Raw genomic sequence first — 20685 nt, 5'->3', positions numbered from 1 at the left:
AGAAGGTCTCTATTTTTAAAATTGGAGAAGTATGTGTTTTAAAGATTTGTGCTTTAATTAAAGGTTTTCAGGCAGCTGAGATTCTCGCATTATTTTTCAGAGCACATATAAGCCTATGTGATACAGATATGATGGGTGTATGCCAAACTTTTTTAGAATGCTGGAAATAAAACTGACAAAACCAAACTTCGGATTATTACTTTTAATTTTCCACAGTTCATGTTTGCAATTCTCACTATTCAGTATTTTGTATAAAATCAAATACAATATGCAGTATTTTCAAATGAGACACAAATGCATACTGAACTACTTAAAATTACAAGATAATATGAAGCTTTATCTTAAAAATACCTTCAGCAAAATAAACTCCCACTCTGTCAATCCAAGTTAAAAAAATATTAGAAATACACAATTTAAAAATAATCAGGATGAACAGTACTGATTAGTCAAGAAATTTAAGATCTCGATAGTCTGTACACGAGTTTATGCAAGACAATCTGCAAACCATTAATATAAAAACTGCAGTGCAACAAACTGGTGAACATCACATTTTTGTCTTTTTCCATTTTAATGCACAAGTCTCTACAAATCTTATTTAAGTCAACAGCACTTCCTCTGTTTTACTGGGGCAAAAAGACAAGGTCTGAATTACCATCCAAGTTCAGTTTTTGATGCTGTAACAGAAGCCAGCTATTTGACCCTAGATATTACAGCTTTTGAGTATGTTGCATACTTTTGAGTAAGAGATCAAGGGTGAATCCATCTGTTGTGCATTTTAAATAGGGAAAAGAATTTCTAAGGAGAAACTCCTAATTGATGACAGCAGAAATAACTTCCTTCAGCTGCTCTGTGGTACAGCAGTGATGCAGCTGCTGCCACACATTCCATTTTGGCACATAATTAAACAAAGATTTAAAAACCAAGGACTCTCTCACCCATGGCCACTCTTCACGCTTACTTAAGACAGCTTTGGTACGGTATAATAAAAATGCTAGGCAAAGTACTAAAAATTCAGAAGAACAAGTGAAGCAATACAGTTAGGTGGGACACAATGAGGTAATGAGTTAATTTTCCATATAAGGCTGTTTGGAGAGTTCAAATGTAAAATCCCTTTGACATTTATGTGTTTCTCCCTAAGATACTGGGTGGTGGAAAGAGTACCCTGAAACACACTCATGCCTAACATGCAGTTTTGGTTTAGCTACAGTTGCTATTGTGTGTGTTTGTGCACTTGTTTCACCAAAACTTACTTCTTAGGAACCTGAAAGTGCTAATGGCTCTGCTGGTTACTTTAGAAAAGGCAATTACATTTTGGAATTTGGAAGGGCTGTGAAATAGACTGATTAGGTCAAAAGCAAAGATGCTAAAAGAAGCAGCTCAGCTGAGAGAAGGGCAAAGCCAAACACAGTATTACTGTATCTTTCTTGACTCACCCTCTCACTTCACTAGTTTCATCTCTTCTGCCTTCCAAGTAAGAATTTACTTCAAGAATAAACAGAGATTCATATTTGCACAATATACCTACTATTGTGGTTACCTGTAGTTCATCTTTTGGGCAAGTGACATACTAAGGAAAAAAAAAATGTAATCACTGTATCAGGGTGAATTCAGTTCCCCTCTTTTAGGTGCTTTTCACCCATAAAAAACTGGTGGTGAGGGTGAAGATTTAAGAGGAAAACAAAAAATAATCAGGTATGAGCCTCAATGGTCCTTTATTTTGCATCACACAAGCCTCTTCTGTTTTCTTTTTATTTGTATTTGCAAATTTTGAGTATCCAAACTTATGCATCCTCCCTGAAGCTTACTTACACTTCCCATCCTGCTTCCCCTCCAATTCAAGATGATCTTGCCACAAAATGTTTTCAAGCCAATGTGTGGTTATTCATATCGGCATTCAAAAATGACCAGCCTAACAGAAAGCTTAACCTTAATTTAAAAGCATGTAGGTTGAAACTAGTCACTGCACCTGCCCATTTACACTCATGAAAAGAAAATTCTCTCCCTTGCAAAGGTAATCAACCTTTAAAAACTTCAGTTATCCCACTGCTAACATTTCAGATCTCTCCATTTCTTGTCCTTTCTACTGTGAGAGTCAATCAACAGATAACTGTATGATATTTAAGGCTATGTGGTAACAGTCCTCATCTGAGGGATATGCAGCTATAAACTTCAGTTGGCAGACAAGGGTACATCACTGCAAAGACGACTTTGAGATTTCATAATGTGAGAAGTGGTAGGGATAAAACGCTGCCAGTGTTTGAAGACAGTCTTGTAGTGGATGAAAACTGCAGTATCAGACAGAGGTAAGCTGTAGGTTTTGAAGTGTTAATTAGATGTTAAAAACTATACGGGCCCTCAGTTCCACTACCAATTGCAGTTGTACAGCAAGCTTATTTTCCCTTTTTTGTGTGCTGCACTCATTAGGTGTCTCAAAGGCAAAAACCTGCGACATCCGCATGTTATCAACTGTACCAATAAAACCCAGGAAAAATTCTTACCTTTTAGATATGGTAATCTAAAGTTTCACCTAAAAGGCTTGAAGATAGGAAAAGAAACAGTAATGACATTTCAGTATGACAGCACTGCTTTAAATGGTAAGCTGTTTTTCCCTCCCCTCAAAATCACAGACTTAAAGCAATTACAACTAGCTAGAAGAGCCATTGGTTGTGAACAACTAAAAATCTATTACTGATAAAACTAAGTTAATTGCTTATAGTTACATTTTTTCAAAATAAACGAACCACACAACCTTTGAAAATAAAGCACTCTTTGGTGGACAATAGTTGCTTCATGTAGTCAATACTGCTGCTTCATAAAAAACTTCATATAAAATAAGAAAGAACAGCCAATTAACACAGGACGGTACCAATACTGTAAGAAAAAAGCTTTTGTGATTTGATTTTCAGTCTCAAGTGCAGACTTGAGCCCAGTCTGAACGGACAACACAGATTTAAATATTTAAAAGCTCCCACTGTCTTTTCATTTCTAGTGGTCAGCAGCTACGTGATTGCCATCACAATTTATACACATGCATCATACATACTAGCAAGCCCTCTTTATAATAGAGAGCTTACATATTTACACCTGAGTCTGAATGTACACAGATTTTTGTTGGTTTTGTTTCAGGAAGTGTTAGCACATCAGGGAAGTGTCTACAAAGCACGTTGACAGTTCATTTTATTCTGCACGTATGGAAGAGATTCTTTTGTTTCACTTTTGCTGAAAAATGAAGCCAAAGTAATCTTCTTTGAATTGCATAATCCCCTCTAGTCGCATCCCCTTCATTCCTGAATATCCTTTTCACCACTGGTTGCTTATTTGAAAATTAACGCAATACTGTTCTAGTCCTTGGGACGGATTGGCTGCTGAAATAAAACATATTTGAGAAAAAAAGTTAAATATGTACTCAGTATGTATTTCAAGCAAATATTTCTGGGAAGGTAAAATGAGCAAACAATACTTCAAAGAAAGAAACAGAAGATAAAAGTCACTGCATTTAACAACAGCAATGTTGGTTGTAAAGAAAGCACGGAGTGGTCTGATCACAGACAATATGAAGAAAGGTTCTGTCCATACAGAAAAGCAACAGATTCAAAGTACCATAATTTCATTAAGCGCATTTGCTGTAAAGCATTCCTTTTCTTTCTCTCCCTCTGCGATATCATACTGTTGGAAAAGTAGAAAGAATAGTAAAGAAACAAATTTTTTTTAAGCTGGATTTAGATTACATATAGACAAGCTCTGAAATGCTGCAGGTAGTTTTCAGTGTTTGAACACGGGTGCAAAAGGGTGCTTTACAATTCCCAGCAAAGCAAAAGCACAGGAGATTTTTAAAGCGTATACCTCTTTGTTAGTTTCTGTGATCTACCTCTCTGGTTAGAAGTAAAAGAATTTATACACTACATTTTTGATACATTTTCCACCACACTCGCAATTTTTACTTTTTTAATAACCTGACCTGTATTCCCTTAAGCACCTCTACCTACCAAAATTCCTTCACCACTCAAGATTTAGTTTCTAATCAACTACTTACTATACACATAATCCTAATTCCGTTATGTGTAGTAACACAGAAAAGATTGTTTCATTTGTGTCTTACTACGATTCAGCTGGGTTGGATCTGATGTATGCACCTTGTTAAAATACAAACACGAATGTCTCAGTAACTGGCAAATTTACAAGGAAGATGTCTTAACTAGGGAAACAAGGGGCATCCACAGAAGAGACCGTGGATAATGCTCTAGCAATATGATTTCTTGTAATTCAATGACAGTGCTATTTCCATCACAAGATATGATGTGCTATGTCCACCAGTACCGGTCTTTTGTAGATGGCAGCTGACACCTAGAGATGTTCTGTAAAGGAAATGCAGCGAGTGTTATGAATAGGACTGAAATTCCCTTAATTCTCTCTGCAAAGCCAGAATAGAGTGTTTTAGCTGTAAGTGACTGTTTTGGCTGAAAATCATTCTGGAGGCATTCTATGCTAGTGTCTCTAACAGTCTGAAGGATAAAATGGTAAATCAGTTACTCAGCTCTGCAGATTACACTGTGTTAAGATGTTTTGCAAATGTGATTAATCTACAGTAAGAATGGACCTAAAGCATCAACAAATGAGATTTATGTAAAAACAGTGTAAGATGTTTCCACTGGAACATATCAAACAAGAAAATGAGAGGGTAAGGCTACACATTAATATTGAAAGTTCAGAGAAGGCAACAAGGTCTTGACAAAGACATATTGGTTAGGGCATGATCTCAATTTTGTGATAATAATTATTCTCCTCTACCCTAAAATCCACTTGATCTGGAAGAGGTCGGTCAATATAAGCACTACGAGGTAATGCAAACTGCAGAGACTTCAAGAAATTAAATTTAAAAGAGATGAAAAAAACCCAAAGGGATGTTTAAAAGAAGAAGAGAGCAAGGTTTTACCAAACACGGGAAAAATAAAGGACACCTACACAATTAACAACAAGGTACTGCATTCTAAGTCCATGAAGTTATACAGTCATATCAAAATACCCTTTAGAGGGATGAACACCCAATCTGCCCTCCCTCTCAGATGACACAATAATTAAGAACTCCAGAACTGTGACATACCTGTTTAGGACAAACTTGATTACTGGATGCAGCATAAAATGACTTAAATTCTTTGACTCAAGAGTTAGAAGAAACGAAACAGAATAAGGAATGAAATATTTGGGGTAGAGGCTTCAGAAAAAATCCCTTGAAATATGAAGTAGCTTATGAAGTTTCAGTTCAACCCGATCCTTGGTCCTCAGAGTCATAAATCTGGCAATACACCTAAAGGATCTCTTTCAAAATAACTGAAATCTTCTAAGAATTCTATTTTAGGGGTGTTGTTTCCTCCTAGGGATAAGTATTCTCATCTCACACAGGAAAAACATCAACTTGGAGGTGTTTTCTCCAGGGTCTGAAAATCTCTGTTCAATTACACGTGCACATACTTCCAAGTGTTGCAAGGAGCTTAAAACTGGGAGAGGCATGAAGAATAAAAACAGCAGGCAGAATCCATCCAACATGGTGAAAATGACGCAAAATGAAGGAAAGCCCAACCAACCAAACAGGAAAACCCTGAGAAATACTTCAGTTTTTTAGTAAAATATGCATTTCAGGAAAAAGATATTATTTTTTAACATATTCTTACATTAATCAAAACATAGTTCCTATAGCTACTGCTAAGAATTCTCGGCTAGAATTTACTGCAGTCTTCTGCTGGAAGAAGGGTTCGCCGGAGTCAAGAAGACGCTCAATATGAGTTATGCATCTTGCTCAACTTTATTAGTTTCTAACACTACTTATATAGAACCGATACACATGCATATTCGTAAAGCAGAAATATAATTGGTTAGTAGTCTCTAAACGCGCGCGGTTCTCACACCCCTAATTATCATGACTAAAATAAGCATTCTATCCATGTAGCTAGTTGTGTTGCTGTGCTTCAGCCTTGTAGTTTGTTACTCCCTATATTCCCATTCTGGTCCCTATCCCTCTTGGCCCTGCACCTGCTTTCCCAGCAGCTGTAGCTTGTTACAGCCACGGCCTGTTGGCACAACGTAATCACTCGGTCTCAGGATTCAAGAACAGCTCAAGGCTACCTTTCTTGTTATCTCCAGCACAGCAACTTCAGTACAATTCTGGTTACAGGCCTATTCTAATACCAGGCCTGGATTGTGCAGATCTTCAGAGATTCTAAGGCCATGCTTCTGCAGCCATTCTTCTGCAGTCTGCTGTTAATGACTGTTTCTGATAAGAGTGATTTTTTCATAAATTCTGTTACCTTCAAGATAACAGGGCAAGGAAGGGCAAAGAAAAGCTCTGTGGGGAAAAAGCTGCACAACCCCCTGGAATTTTCAGCAATCTTTATAAATCAAACTACGTAACTACTTGTTATGTTATCTGCCATCTTTTAATCTTCCCAACAAAATTCAGTCTCTTCAGCACCCAACAGACCCATTCAAAAGCTTTTCACTATAAACACAAGACAAACTGGTGAACTGTAACCACTGGAAATTGCTTGGAATTGTTTTAAGCAAATCTTTCAGGCTTATCTTTGATAATGATCTGGAGAGCTGCCAGAGGGGCACAGACACATGCATACACAAAGAAATGTAGCAGCAGTATGGCCAATAGGCTTCTGGGCCAAAAGGCACTTTCAGTCCTGCATAAATCTATCTGAATTTAAAATTTCATTGAGCTTTACCAAACAGGTTCAGCTCAGATTATCAGCCACACTCTCAGTGCCAAATCTTATACCCATATACCATGCACTTTATACACTTCCCCTCTACTACTGCATTTCAGTTGTGCATCAAATTCCTCTTAGATTTCGCTTCATGTACTGACTAATATTTGACTTAATGCTGTGAACAACTTTTCCGTCCCTTATTACAGGCAGAGGTTTGGTAAAGAAAGGGATTTTTCTTACCAAAATCCCTCACCTTCAGTAATTCTAACTCATATTAGCATTTACCATATAAAATTCTCAAAGCTGAAAGACTGAGCAACATAAACAACACAAGATTTAATAAGGTTCTAGATATTTTCAGTACATGACATAAACCATAAAATTCTTTCTCATTTCCCATTGCTAGGAGAAGGAGTTGAAACTGTGGCAAAAGCTGCCATCAGCAATTGATATGCCATTTCAAAGTATTTGCCTAGAAAACAGTTACTGGATCTGTAAAGAGGGTAACTCTCACCTTTTTTAACTGTTTTTTCTTGCAGCAGACCTGGTAGTTCTTTTAGTAATGTCTGAACTGTCAGAAATGCTAGGTTCAGAGGTTTTATTTTTCTGAACACTGGAGTGCAGAATTACTCTGGAAAGAGTAGGAGAAAAGAAAGATTATATAATCTGAAAGTTTCTAGGAAAACACTGAAAAGCGGGTATTAAAGTTGATGTAGAGCTAACACGTACCAGCTGGCTTTTCACAAATCATTCTGAAAAGCAAAGTCCTTGTTATAATCATGGTAATGCAAGTTCTTTTATTAGGAGCACAGCAGCTTTTTCTGGTTGATTTTTTGGTTGGGGTTTGGTTTTGGTAGGTGATTTTTTTGCTTTCAAAGAACAATTTAAATTTATGGCTTTGAATTTCCTGTTAGGTTTTGGAAAGACAAAAAGCTAATAAATTGTATTGTATATTACTGCAACAAAACCAAAAAAAAAAGGATAAAATCTGGAGTATGCCACAAAGCCAATCATTATTTTCCAGACTGACATAGAAAGGAATTCAGAAAAAAAGCCAAGTAATTCGATTTGCGAAGATCCAAGCCTGATCTCCAACAATTAACCAGGAGATACTCCCTTAAGTATAGTAGGCTGAGAAAATCATTGCATATGCTGGCATTTTGCTCTTACAGGGAGTTACTACACCATACCCAAAACTCAGCTTTACATGCTGGTTGTGCTCAACTGCTTGTCTGGAAGACTCTAGAGCAGTATGTTGACTATTCCTTAAACAGGCAGATAAATCCTAGTGTTGCTTACAACAATAAGAAACCCAGACTGTGAAATGCAAATAACTATTTTTAGCCACAGCCAACTGGTTCATGGGGAAAACACATCTTCTGTATTCCTGAATACTTGTAGTGAAATTGTAATACTATGGAGACATTGGAGTCCACAGATATCTATTCAGTGCATCATTTTCTACATCTAGTTCCTAGTTATTCCATCTGTGCAAGGCTCCAACTGTAAAACTATGCATCATTTTGAAGATTCAGAGCTAAGACTAACTTAGCTATTACTGGGTTTTCCCTTGCTGTTACTAGACTCTAATTTTCAGTGGCTTCACTGAGTCCATCTGTGTCAGCAGATTATATTAGATTGGACATAAAAATCTTCATGAAGTTGTATAAACTGCAGTCCAGATGCTTAATACTCTGAAGAAACTGTTTTCAAAAATCCTAGATATGAACATAAAACATAACTTTTGGAGCAAAAGTAGACAGGCATACATGGGAGAAAATATGACTATTTTCATACTCATGTAACATATTCACCAAAACCAGAAATGGAATAAAATCCCTATGCTTTTACCATTTTATATGGGTTTAATACCAGAACATGCATCGGAGGTAACACAATTTCATCTGAAATAAATTCCTTTCAGCGGTAAAAGTTATCAGCAACCTTGTTTGCCACATACTTCTAGATTGTTTAGCAAACAGATGACTACAGAACCACAAAGTATTTTGAATTTCGACTTGAACAAATCTCTCAATAATTCAGACTTGCAAAATCTTGTCATCTGATTTGCAGAAGTCTAAACTGAACAGGTGTTCTCTTCCTCTAAGATACGAGACAAGATTGTAATGGCAAGTACTATCAAAATATGCAAAGCAAATTCTGTTGTAAACACAACACATTCAGAGTCAGAGGAATCAGTTATTTGCGAAGCTGAAAACAAAAACCAGGTACCTTCATGTCATATCATGCTTCTGTAGACAACAGAAACTCTCCTAACAATCTATCCTCCTTGCATGCCCAAAGTTAAAAGGTTCAAATCCTGGAAGTTCACTTTATAATTTCTATTGTGCTTGTAAACCAGTTCTAACAAGTTCTAATATTAAAATTCTCTTTTCAGTGCCACAGTTGTCATACAACCTCAACAAATTTGGGCCACTGTGCTTTCAGCTAGCTTTAAAAATGATACTAGTGGTGAAAAAAGACTTATATTGTACCTTTCATCTGTGCCACTAGCAACTTTCAGGACTGAACAGAAAGGTACAACGCTGGCTTAACCTCCTAACATTTAGTCACTGAAATATAAGCGTGACCAAATCATGGCATATACAACTTTTATTAGAGCTCATGCAGACAAAAATATGGAAAAATAATGTATTCTCCTTAAATATTTGTATACAGCATCTCTCTGTATAAAAATGCATGTAATGTACACATAAAAGAAAGCAAAAGTTATTGGAATGTGATATAATATTTCTCTTATAGATGTCCATTCTTTCCAGACACCAGAAGTTCAGAAAACAAGTCTGTATACAAGGCTTAAACCCATATACTTATTAGATATGAACTGGAACTTTATGAAGTGTTAAGACACTACCTTGCACAAACACTAAAATATTCATCCTTTCAGCATTTCATACGTATGTCCTTACTTCCCACATAATTTAATCTGTTCAGCATCAAGAAAGAAAAGAGGTTCTAAATGGGAACATGACTTATCATGTCACCATATATAACTGCACCTTAAACCCAAACCAACCACAACATCATCCTCTTAAAGATTGCTGTATTTACCAAAGGGTAGGGAGAGAAGGAGCTGGCTTATGGGATCACCTCAGAGCCAGCTGTGAGCATGGTAGAACCTTTAACATCATCTGCTCTTCAGTCGATATGTCATTTTTACATCTCAGCAATCCACAACTTCACATGGCTACCCAAGAGTAAAGATTAATTGAAATCCCTGTGAACAAAACATTTGCTGCATGATCAGACATGTTTAAATCAGACTACAATTCTAGACTTCCAAGGCTGATAGCACCCAAGGAAAACAGATGAGGTCTCATTTACACCATCATCTGACATGGTGTGACAATATTCAGAGCTGTCTTTGGGCCTGACAATTGTCAGCTTAGGAGCAGTAACAGTACTATCAGAGCTTTCATTACAATTGCTACTGCATACGTGTTTAAGGTCAGAAAAGAAACAAATGTACAGAATTTTGATTTAACACAATTAGACTTACAGCCTCACTTGATAGCAGGTTCAACAGATAGGTTTTATAATGGAGATGAGGCCACAGTAGAGGAAATCCTCTCAATATCTCGGACGCCCCAAAAATCCCAAACTATATTAGAGAAGGGTAGGATCCTCAGGACACCCCCTTTAGTGTTTTGTAACTGTTCATGTAAAATAGCATGTCATGCTGTACATGACAACAAACAACTTCCAGAAACACCAGCAGAAAGTGCATCTGGTGTACTCAATGAAACACAATTTATTTATTTTTTAAAAGAAAAAGCAGAACGTTTCCTGAACACAGGCGATGTTGTAATAGCCACACTACTAAACATGTATCATAAGAATTTTTCATCTCCAGTTAATCCATAATGGAAGCATCACTTGGTAGTTCTGAACCTAATATATTCCCCAAACACCAGGCTGCTTATACACTACTTTTTTATTCAAGTTAGTACATTGGCCTTCAAACAAATCAAAACCCACTTAAGTGGAACAGTGTTTGGGTTCAGTAGCACCATCTTTTAAGTAGTTCACAACTTTTTTTCACCATTTAACTCAGAGCAAGGTGGGAGGACAGGTACACCACCAATACACAAAAGCCCGAACACCCCACAACCCAAGACAAAATCCACCAAACCTGAAACGCCAGCAAGGTAGTAAGTCTTGCAGATAAATCAATCTACTCAATAAGCTTTTTTAAAAGAAAAATTATTACAGTGCCCTGCAGAGGAATGAGGGAAAGAGAGGCTGCAGGAGCGTATCTTCTCTGCCCTGCAATGGGCATTTTATTTTTGCTATGGTTACCTGCTTTATGAAGTCTGTCAAATGCAATATTGCATTCTCCTTCATCATCTCATGATTTTTAGGAAAAAAGCCGAAGACCTCTACCACTGCTCCAAGTCATTGATGTGCAACAAGTGACAGATACTCTTTAGCATACAGGGCTGCAGCCAACAGGACTGCCAGACTAACCCAGAGAGATTCACAATCCTGAATGATAATTTGATCTCTTAAAACACAAGGGACACTAGCTGTGTAACAGAGAGAATGTTAGCCTAGGTTTTAAGAAAAGCTTAAGCATTTTCTCTTCCAGACACAAACCAACATTGTGTGATTTTCAATCTTGGATATGAGGCAGCAGCACCAGTAACCCAATTGCTTACATCATGACACATTTAGCAACATCAAACAGTCTTTTCTCTTTCCCTCTAGCAAGGGAATTTTTAGACAGAACACAAAAACTGTAAGAGAAAGAAAGGATTATAGTTGAGTGAAATTGATCTTACAGTACAGGAAAACAAAGGACAGATTGTTTTATTTTTTTAAACCCTTGTTTTAAGTTTAGCTTTTTAGTCTGTGTTTAGAAATCTGAAATCTGACTTTTAGAAAACACTAAGACAATACTGCTACACTCATAAAACCCTGAAAACAATCCTTTCATTTAAGTATGTTCTTTGACAAAGTCAGGTACCAATAAAAAAAATCGCTAAAGCTATAGTAAATTTTGGGTTTTGTTTTTCTCCAAAAAAACAGATTAATATGACCTCAGCTAATGCTAATAGTGTATCTAAGTTGTCCACAAGTCCTCCAGTTCTCATTCTTAGGTATTAAGTCATTTGGTTTAGCAGAAAGAGTCCAATGCTTTTTAAAAATCTGGACAGAAAGTTGCCAGGCCAAAAGTAAAAAGGATAAAAACTCTTCACCTTAATGCTCTGCCAGGAAAGAATGCATTTTCTTACCTCATACTCTGGTGTAAAACACTTTTTCTGACCTACTTTTTCTCTGAGAGCACCCAAGTTTCAAGCGTTCACCCAAAGAAACCATTTCACTTTGAGGGTGGTGGTGATGGAGCAGCTCTAGGCAGACACAGCAGCAAGCAGAAAGCTCTTGTTTGGGTTTCCTGGCAGTTCTGCGTGCTGCTGAGGTTTTGTTCGGCCAAAAGATGGAAGCTGTGATTTGATGAAAAGAATCCACCTTCTAAGGGCAGGAAAGGCACCGCAATCACTGCAGCCACTTTGACATAAGCAGGGTGGAGAAAGAATGAAAACTGTACTCAAGGAACTAGTATGTTTTTAATGCTTTACTCAGCTCATGAATCCAAGTAACAGAAAGAAGGGATTTAACTGGTCTTATAAAGCTCTGTAAAAAGTAATTGGGCACAAAAGAAGATGAAAACAGATTGCCTGGGTAAACAAGTGAGCCTTGACCTAATACTGCAACTTGCCTCATCTTCTGTTAGATTAAACAGGAAAAAAGAAATCCCATTTTATTGCCTCTCATGGCACACAATCCTATAATCTAGTAAAAACAAAGACCTACTGACATTTATAACAAACTCTAATCCCTGGCATATCATGTGAGTAAAACCATCCCTTTTTTTTTTTTGGTAGGATTTTTTTTTAGGAAACTAAGCTTCTTTGCAAGTTCATGGATTTCAAAGTAAAACTGGAGACGTCTTCATCTGATACATGCAAAGGACAGGACCCTGTTTTAAAGCAGTACTTTTTCCTTTTTACAAATATAGTTTTGCTCATATAGTTTTGCTTATTTGCAGGAGCATGCAGAGAAGAAAAGCTTCAAAATTATGAACTATCCCGTTTATCAAAGCTCTGCACCTTTTTGTTTGCAAGCCAGCCATAAAACTCACTCAGTTACTCTAAATAATATATACAAAAATACAACAAAGCCAGAGCAGTGAAATTAATCTTGCAACAAAGCCAGTTAAGAAACATGATATGAAAACATGCATTTATGAGACATACTAGACAGAAAGTGTGAGCTATTGTAGAGAAATGGAATGGGACACTTACACAGTGGCTCTCTCTCAGGGGGTCCTGATGGTTACTATGTTCTTAAACCATCTAGACAGAATAGCAGGCTGGGCAGAAGGGAGCCACAAACAATCCACCAGATGACAATGCTACACAGTGTAGACACCAGCATAGCTAGAAGCCATCTAAAAAAAGGGGTTGGAGGGGGAGGAAAAGATGAACAAAAAATTCAAAAGCAAAAGCTATTGGTGCATTTTAGCTTGTTTCAAGTTCTTCAAAAGCATATTGGTCTATAACTTTTGCCAAGCATTTTCTTACTGTCTATGACAGTAACAATCCATGCAACCATAGCTTGCCAAACGAGGTATCCACGTGTTGCTGGAATCAAAGCGTATTCCAAATAGTCTGTACACTCTTTGGAAAATAAATGCATGCCGGAGCAGTACATCTCTGACCACTTGCTGCCATCTCTTATGCAGTTTCATCAGCTTGTATTCATACACCGTAATTCACAATCATACGTCTTAATACTAAAACATTAGATCAGAGCCCTATCAGTTTGTAGGAAAAAGCAGTTCATGTAAACACCCAGATCATGGGGTATACTACCTTCCTGTGTTCAAAGCAGCAAAAGCTAATTCATAACCCTTTGCCAAAGGTGCAGAATATTGCTAATTAGAGCATATACAAAGTATCAACTCATCAAAGCATATAGTTTATACAACCAACTTCAATAAACACTAACAAACATTATACACAAATCCCTTGTGACTTAAATGTAAGCAATGCCTGTAACTCTCAAAGACTGTAATTGTCCCAGCTTCTGGTGCTCTTACTTTGCTTTGGTTTTTTTTTCTTTTCTGTGAAATAGAACTACATAGAGGAATTAGTTTGCTTCAGTAAAAATTGATCAATTTCACTGCAAGATTAATTGTTTTTAACAGTCTAAACTAACGGAAAAAAGAGGGACCTCTCTTCAAATAGGGAAGACTTCTGACTCATGTAGGACAGCTAAATATTCTAGCTGTATTTTGGCTTAGTAATCGTAACACAAAAAATATAAGAAGTTATATATTTATTTTTCACCAAATTATTTCAGTGCAAGCTGCAAGCCATACAGATAACTTGGGGGAACAGGAGGGAGGAAATTCCAACTCTGTACCACAATGCACACTATAAAGAGCAACTATAAGCTCCAAATCAATTATTTTAATTCTACAGAAGTACAAGCTAACTAGTTTTAATTAGAGCAGTCATGTTGTGGAGTGCTTCATGAATGGAATAATAGTAAACAGTTGATAGGCTGTCTGCATATTACAACAATGGCTCTGAATAATAACCATACAGTCTACATTTATTCTATGAAACATACAATAAATGAGATCTTTCACAACTTTTATTACATAACTTGAAGTACCTTTTATGAAAAAAGTACTGTAAAGTGGAAACTAAAGCACTATGTGCTTTAGCAACTGACGTGCAAGGTAGTTGTTTTTTTTACTGTGCTACCTGAGGTAACTGAGATGATGTGTTTTGGGGTCTTTGTAATGTCAGTTGGGTACAGGCTTTTTCTGAATCTGTGTAAATGATGAGCATGAACAAAAGAGAATCTCTTCAAACAAAAGCATAATTCATACATAGTAGTATGTGAGGGTTTCCAAAGACATATTCCTTTACCTTCAGCACATTCTTGCTACATACCTCTCATGTTTTCTAGGAGTCTGATGACACTGTTTGGTCTTTAAGAAGGAGAAAAAAAAAAAAAAAAATCCAGGTGCTAGGAGCATGATCCCCTACAGAAACACAGCACAGTAAAAGCCAAGCTGCTTTTAGTCTGTGACTAGTGCTACATTATTTGCAAAAATCTGACAGCCAGGGATCATCATTGTTTTCCTACCAATCAAGTGAAATCCCTGTATGTCTTGCAAGTCTTACATTCTCCTGTAGTTTATTTAAGGGCAGACAGAAAAGCTTCTCTACCTACAGTTGCTACAAGCTACATCAGATGCAAAGGCCACTATGAACTTCCTTTCACAGGTAGTGTTTCAATACTTGTCTAAAGAGACTATCATACCAGGTTTCCTGACAGAAATGCACTCTTTTTCTATTTACTGAGATAGTGCTACTCTGTCTTCCAGATCTACCAGCCACTATCCCAAAGCCCACAGGATTTACGGAAAGTTCCTCTTCAAGTAAGAGGAAATGAAAGTAAGATAAAGATTCTTCTTTCAACTCTTCTTATGTAGCTGACTTTACTTCAAAAATCTGTGTGTACAAACACCACCACACGAAGTCATATTCTTCCATTTTTATACTACCATGGGAAAGACAAGAGACTGTTTGTGATTAAACTAAAAGTAAAGCATTCAGGAATACTACGGGAGCTTGTAAAGTGCAGACTAATGGAATCAAGACAACACAGAAAACTAGTAACGCAGTTATTTAACGAAGTTTTCCTGCCTCTTTAGTGCTCACCAAGCCTTCAGAGAAACAGTGAATCTCATGCTTGTTTTAAATGAGTAAATGTAGCCTTGGCAACAAACTTATTGGGGCAAAGGGAAGTATGCATAAAGAAGAAGAAAAAAGTATTTCTGGCATTTATATATTCAGAATCTGACTTACGTTAGTGGAGATGTAGTTGGAGCTTTTGCTTGCCTGCTACTTTTCAGAGCACGAAGCTTATCACCTTGTGTTACACAGTTTGTTTCATCTTCATCACTGTACTGGATAAGTGGAGGGCGGGAAAGATTAAAATAAAGACACTTAAGATATTTAAGAATTAACCTTATATTAATGTTAGAATTATCCCAACAGGAAAGTTTGCTAGGATAAAATCAAAGGAAATTCACTTGCATAGATACAATTATGTTCTTTCTAGTTCCCTATTTGCTGCTTTTAAAGCTGTAAACCATTAAGTGGTCTCATTAATTACATGCATCAGAACGTTGTCTACCTTTAGAACAGTGGAAACATCAAATCTTTGCTTAGGTACAGTACAATCTTCACTCAAGTACACCATTTCCCTCTTTCACTTGCCTTTGTAAAACAGCAGTACCATTTTTTTAAAAGGCAACATCAAAAGGTGTTGTAGAAGTTGCAATTACTTAGAAACTAATAAAAGCAAAAAAATATTTCAGCCCTTCTCTTAAACACAGACCATGAAGTAAGAACCTAAACAAAGTAAAATCACAGTGGTTTTGACTGCAAATTGTGAGTACTTCTTTTGTTCTAATATCTACCCAATTATTAAAGACTAAAGTATGATAAGGATACTCCTACTTCACCTGTGTATTGCACTTCTTTTCTCATACTTGCTGTTCATACCTTTTCCCCTCCCCATATCCCCTGATACAAAAAGTGCAAACAGAAAAAGAATCTGATTAACACAGTTTTAGCACAGCCAGAGGTTTGTTCAGATTCTCAAGAGCAGTTACAACTTTTTGAAGAGCACAGTATTTGGATGGTTACCAGCTCAATGTCCTTTTGGATGGTTCTCCTGTTTCTCATGTCATTAATTGAAATATCATCTACTCTTGACAGAATTCTTGTTACAGCAATTTTACAGTTTCCTTTCAACTTTGCACGGAAAATATCTCCTTCTGTCCAAAGTTCTGCCTGTTTGCTATCATAACATGGAAAAAAAGCCCAAAACACAATAAATCAACACCAAAGATTAAGTGTACAATAAAGAAGAAAAAGACATCTAGCTCTATTTTTGAAATAATTTATAGTTAATCTACTTACTCCATCAAGAAGTGTTGTTGTGGTCCAATCACTGAACCAGGTCTATTAATTCTAATCCAGGCAATAGTTTCAGCAGCTGTCATCCGATAATGCTTCATAATATAACAGGCAATAAGTGTGCCAGTTCGTCCAAGACCAGCTGTGTAAGATAAAAGAATGGCTTCTTTCATATACCCATCTTCATCTGGAATCTGTTGTAGCTACAGACATTGTTACTTGGACAAATAGTTACTGGCCTAGTTTATTATTAAGCAAACATGTTACTGATCAAACTTGCTAAGTGCAACCTACCTTTTGATTTTTTTTCCCCCATATACAAGGTTACTAACACATTGTTCACATGCTTTTTGAATTGCACTGAAACCAGTTGCTCTTCCAATTCCTCCTGACTAACCTCTTACTTTAGTTCCCAAGGAAAAGACAGATTTTGTAATGACCATGTCCAGGCACTAGCTGACACAGGCAAGAAGTACTCCAGAATGAGGAACCTTCTTTGCAACGGCCCTCCAAAGAGTTCTATTTACCTTGGGAAACATGAGAAGGAAAGGAGGGCAGCTCTAGGTAAGTGCCTCCTCTCCTCAGTCACTTGCTGTAAATATCAAAACCACACATCACCTTCTCTCATTTAACAACTGACTGATCAACATCAATGTAAAATCTTCAGTATAACCCAATAGCCAAGGCAATCACACAGCACTTTCCATGCCTTGCCCTGGCTTTAAGAACAGGCTACAGTGTTGCCCTCTTTCTCAAGGGTAAGAGCACACTGAGGAACATAAGGTAGTCTATACACCGTTAGTATGGTAAATATCAAAGAACATCTTAATCTGAGTGAAAACAAAGCACTTGTACCACTAATATGCAGTATTCAGGCATAATCAATTTAGCCATATACCAGAATTTATCATCTCAGTGGTGAGCAAGAGTATGCACTCGCTTCCCAACTGTTAATATGCTGGTTTTACCAATTCTACCACTTCACTCTATAATCCTGTTAAACATGCAACAAATGCAGTCTCTGCAGGTCCCTGGCAAATGGGTTAAGAAAAGGCCTTTCTCCAATCACGGCGTTATCAGGTACACCAGTAGTGAGGCAAGGTCTGTGAGGAATAAATGTCTGATAGGCTATTAAAGATGGTGTGGGAAGGGAAACATAGTTCCTCTAGAACCACACAAAACTGTATCTTTATACCAGCTGCATTGGGCATGCTCTCTTTTCCTCAGCAGTCTAACTCTGGAAGAGCAGATAATCAGAGCATGCCCAGTGTAGCTAGTATAAAGGGTTTCTGAAGGATTAAGATCTCTGCGGTTCTGGAAGAACACGCATACTTTATGAGGAATATCCTCAAAAAGCAGCAATGATCTTTTCAAAAGTTTATGATTTGGTACATTTAACCTTACATTTTCAGAAAGACCTATAAACCTTGCCAGGACTTCAAATTCCTGCTCAAAAGCATCCTTTGAAAGTGTTAACACTTTCTAGCAGAAAGAGCTGATAATATTGGCAAGGTTACTTTCCCCAGCCTCACTCTTCAAAAAGCTGGGAAGATTTCCCTGGAACTTAAAAAAATTAGAAGATGAAGTGCAGAACAGAAACATAGAATTTGTACGGAAAAGTTGAAGACTGGCAGATAGATGTTAATAACTAGATATAACAGCAATATAGTGCAAAATACCTCAGGAATTGTAACTACAAGCATCACCTGCAATATAAATTTTTTTTAGACTATACCTTTGCAATGAACGGCTATAACACCTTCAGCGTTTTCACAAATATTTAGAAATGTTTTAACTATAGTATCACTAGGTGTGCTTCCATCAGCAAAGAAGAGGTCAAAATGCTCAAATCCAGCATCCGTAAATCGCTTGGCATCATACAGTTTTTTGTTGAGGCGTATTATAGTGGTGACCTTATGTTTCCTGAAGTATGGGAAATAAGCCTCTGGAGCATGGTGGGGATAGCCTATTTGAAAAAAGAAGGGGAAAAAAAAAAGAAGAGAGTAAGGCTCAAACTGCACATATGAACAAAGACCCAAAAACAAGAAATGAAAACACTTTCAAAATAGAACTCATGTTCAACATAAAGAAACAGACTAACTGAAAATGGAATTTTAACATAATCACCTAGGTCAGATACAATTAAACCAAGCATTAAAATTTTACTGCCAGCGTTCTTATAAAAGAAAAAGAGCCAAGGAAAAAACACACTGTTTGAGGAACAATTTTTAAAGCTTGTTCTTACTGATAACAATCACTAAGAAAGCAGTGGGCTTGTGTCCCCCACCTCCTTTTTTAAGCATACCATTTTCAATTTTACTTCTTGAATGAGGTCCACTGAAGGCAATGAATTTGTTTGGTATTATCCAGTTAAAATCTCCATTTTCTGCTCTCTGTCAAGAGAAAATGCTTGGTTTATCATTATCCCTGTATTTTCAGGCTTTTCCTTATTGTTTCAAAATACATGCTAGATAGAAGTGATGTACAATTTTTGCCAAAGGAAGTTATGTTAGTTGTCTGCTTTCTGTTCCATCAGGAGGATGCCAGAAGCTCTCAAACTCACTTTTCTTGCCTGTCTTCTCCTCTTTCTAGAGTTTTAGAACAACAGAACTGATGCCCTTCAGATGAAAGGCAATTTCCAATATTTAATTTTTTATAGGTTTCTAAATTATGACCTTGGCCTTACCTCTGTTCACAATTTAAGTCATGATTTTTTAGATTCTAAGAACACTAAATTTTCTCTTTACAGACAACTGGCAGCTGTGCATTTCTGAGACTCCATATAGTCAAGAGTTGCAGCCCTTCATTGTCACATTCATTTCTCATGCCCCAAAGTCAATTTTACAGGCTTGGAGTTTCCCAGTCCTGCTTCTGTCTTTACCTCAAAGACTGGTACTGTATTTTCGCCATGTGTTCAGAGATACATAATTTAATTGCTCCCCAGAATTCAGGCTTGGACTTGCATGCCCTTGAGTCTCTCATCAAGACTGCTCAAGAATATGCATGATCTCTAAAAGGTGGTCAAACTCCCACTCCCTGATCATCTTCCAGGGCTTTCATAATAACGGAAAAACGTATTTATTTCCATTTTGGTTTCTGCTTCCCCTCCCATGTTGGAGGCTGACTATGCTTAAATCTGAATTTTCATATTCTCTCTCTGACCACAAACCTTTATTTAACAATCAACGTTTAAAGAGACAAAACAAAAATGGAACTTAATACTATTAAAAAAAAGAAAAAGAAAAAAAGCACTTATAAACAATCACCTTAGCATTAGTAACAGCAAAACAATTACTGAATACTTACTTCAAAATGCTCATATTCATTTACATCAAACACACTGAAATCCAGCAAACCATATTGCAAAGCCTAAAATTCAGAATACAGCTTTTAACAAAGACAACACATTTTCAATGAGGACAGTTTATCACTCTTTTAGGTTACTGAAAGCCACTTAATACCTTTTCTACTCCTTCAGAGAGATTTCTTCCTATATTTGTAAAAATACAGATAACTCAGTCTTGGTTCAAAACAGATTTGTAGATTTCAATATAAGTGAATTTGGACAAGCAAATCCACTCTTTTGTTTTTACTAAGTGACTACAAAATTCCAGACTACAGAAGCAGTCAGCCTTTTCATTACTGCTAGGTGTACAAAATAAAAAATGAGAAAAAGAACTGGCAAAAATTACCTATTGAAATTATGAGTACATGCTAAAGGATGCATTCAAGGATTGCAAATATTTTTGTGCATGAAGCTATTCACTCTCATTATGATGCTAATATCCTCACTGATTTTAAATTGCTTGGAGACACACAGTCCTAAGCAGACATTAGTGTGGTCCCTGATGTCCCGTCATCATCCTCAACCATTATATTCAATACTGTATATAACATGTAAACATTTGGGTAACTGGCAGTTTATCCACTTGCTAAATCAGGAAGCA

At 36.8% G+C, this 20685-nt stretch overlaps 1 protein-coding gene across 16 annotated transcripts in view; it reads right to left on the bottom strand.

Moving 5' to 3' along the window:
• Positions 1 to 1695: 1695 nt before the first annotated feature.
• CDC14B (cell division cycle 14B) overlaps positions 1696 to 20685 on the bottom strand; it is a 44541-nt gene continuing 25551 nt past the window's right edge. For 2 of the 16 annotated variants that reach the window (XM_037372897.1, XM_037372907.1), the window contains exons 7-14: positions 20045 to 20107; positions 19044 to 19131; positions 18474 to 18704; positions 16742 to 16880; positions 16466 to 16619; positions 15620 to 15720; positions 13037 to 13182; positions 1696 to 3365 (exon numbers count right to left, since the gene is read on the bottom strand). In XM_037372897.1, the coding sequence (XP_037228794.1) occupies positions 13071 to 13182; positions 15620 to 15720; positions 16466 to 16619; positions 16742 to 16880; positions 18474 to 18704; positions 19044 to 19131; positions 20045 to 20107 (888 nt within the window). In that variant the 3' untranslated portion in view covers positions 1696 to 3365; positions 13037 to 13070. The other 14 variants (XR_005101833.1, XM_037372899.1, XM_037372898.1 and 11 more) reach the window with 14 other exon arrangements.

This window comes from Falco rusticolus, chromosome Z (assembly GCF_015220075.1).
Source record: "Falco rusticolus isolate bFalRus1 chromosome Z, bFalRus1.pri, whole genome shotgun sequence".
In the NCBI taxonomy this organism is placed as follows: domain Eukaryota; kingdom Metazoa; phylum Chordata; class Aves; order Falconiformes; family Falconidae; genus Falco; species Falco rusticolus.
This window is presented reverse-complemented; position numbering and strand designations above follow the sequence as displayed.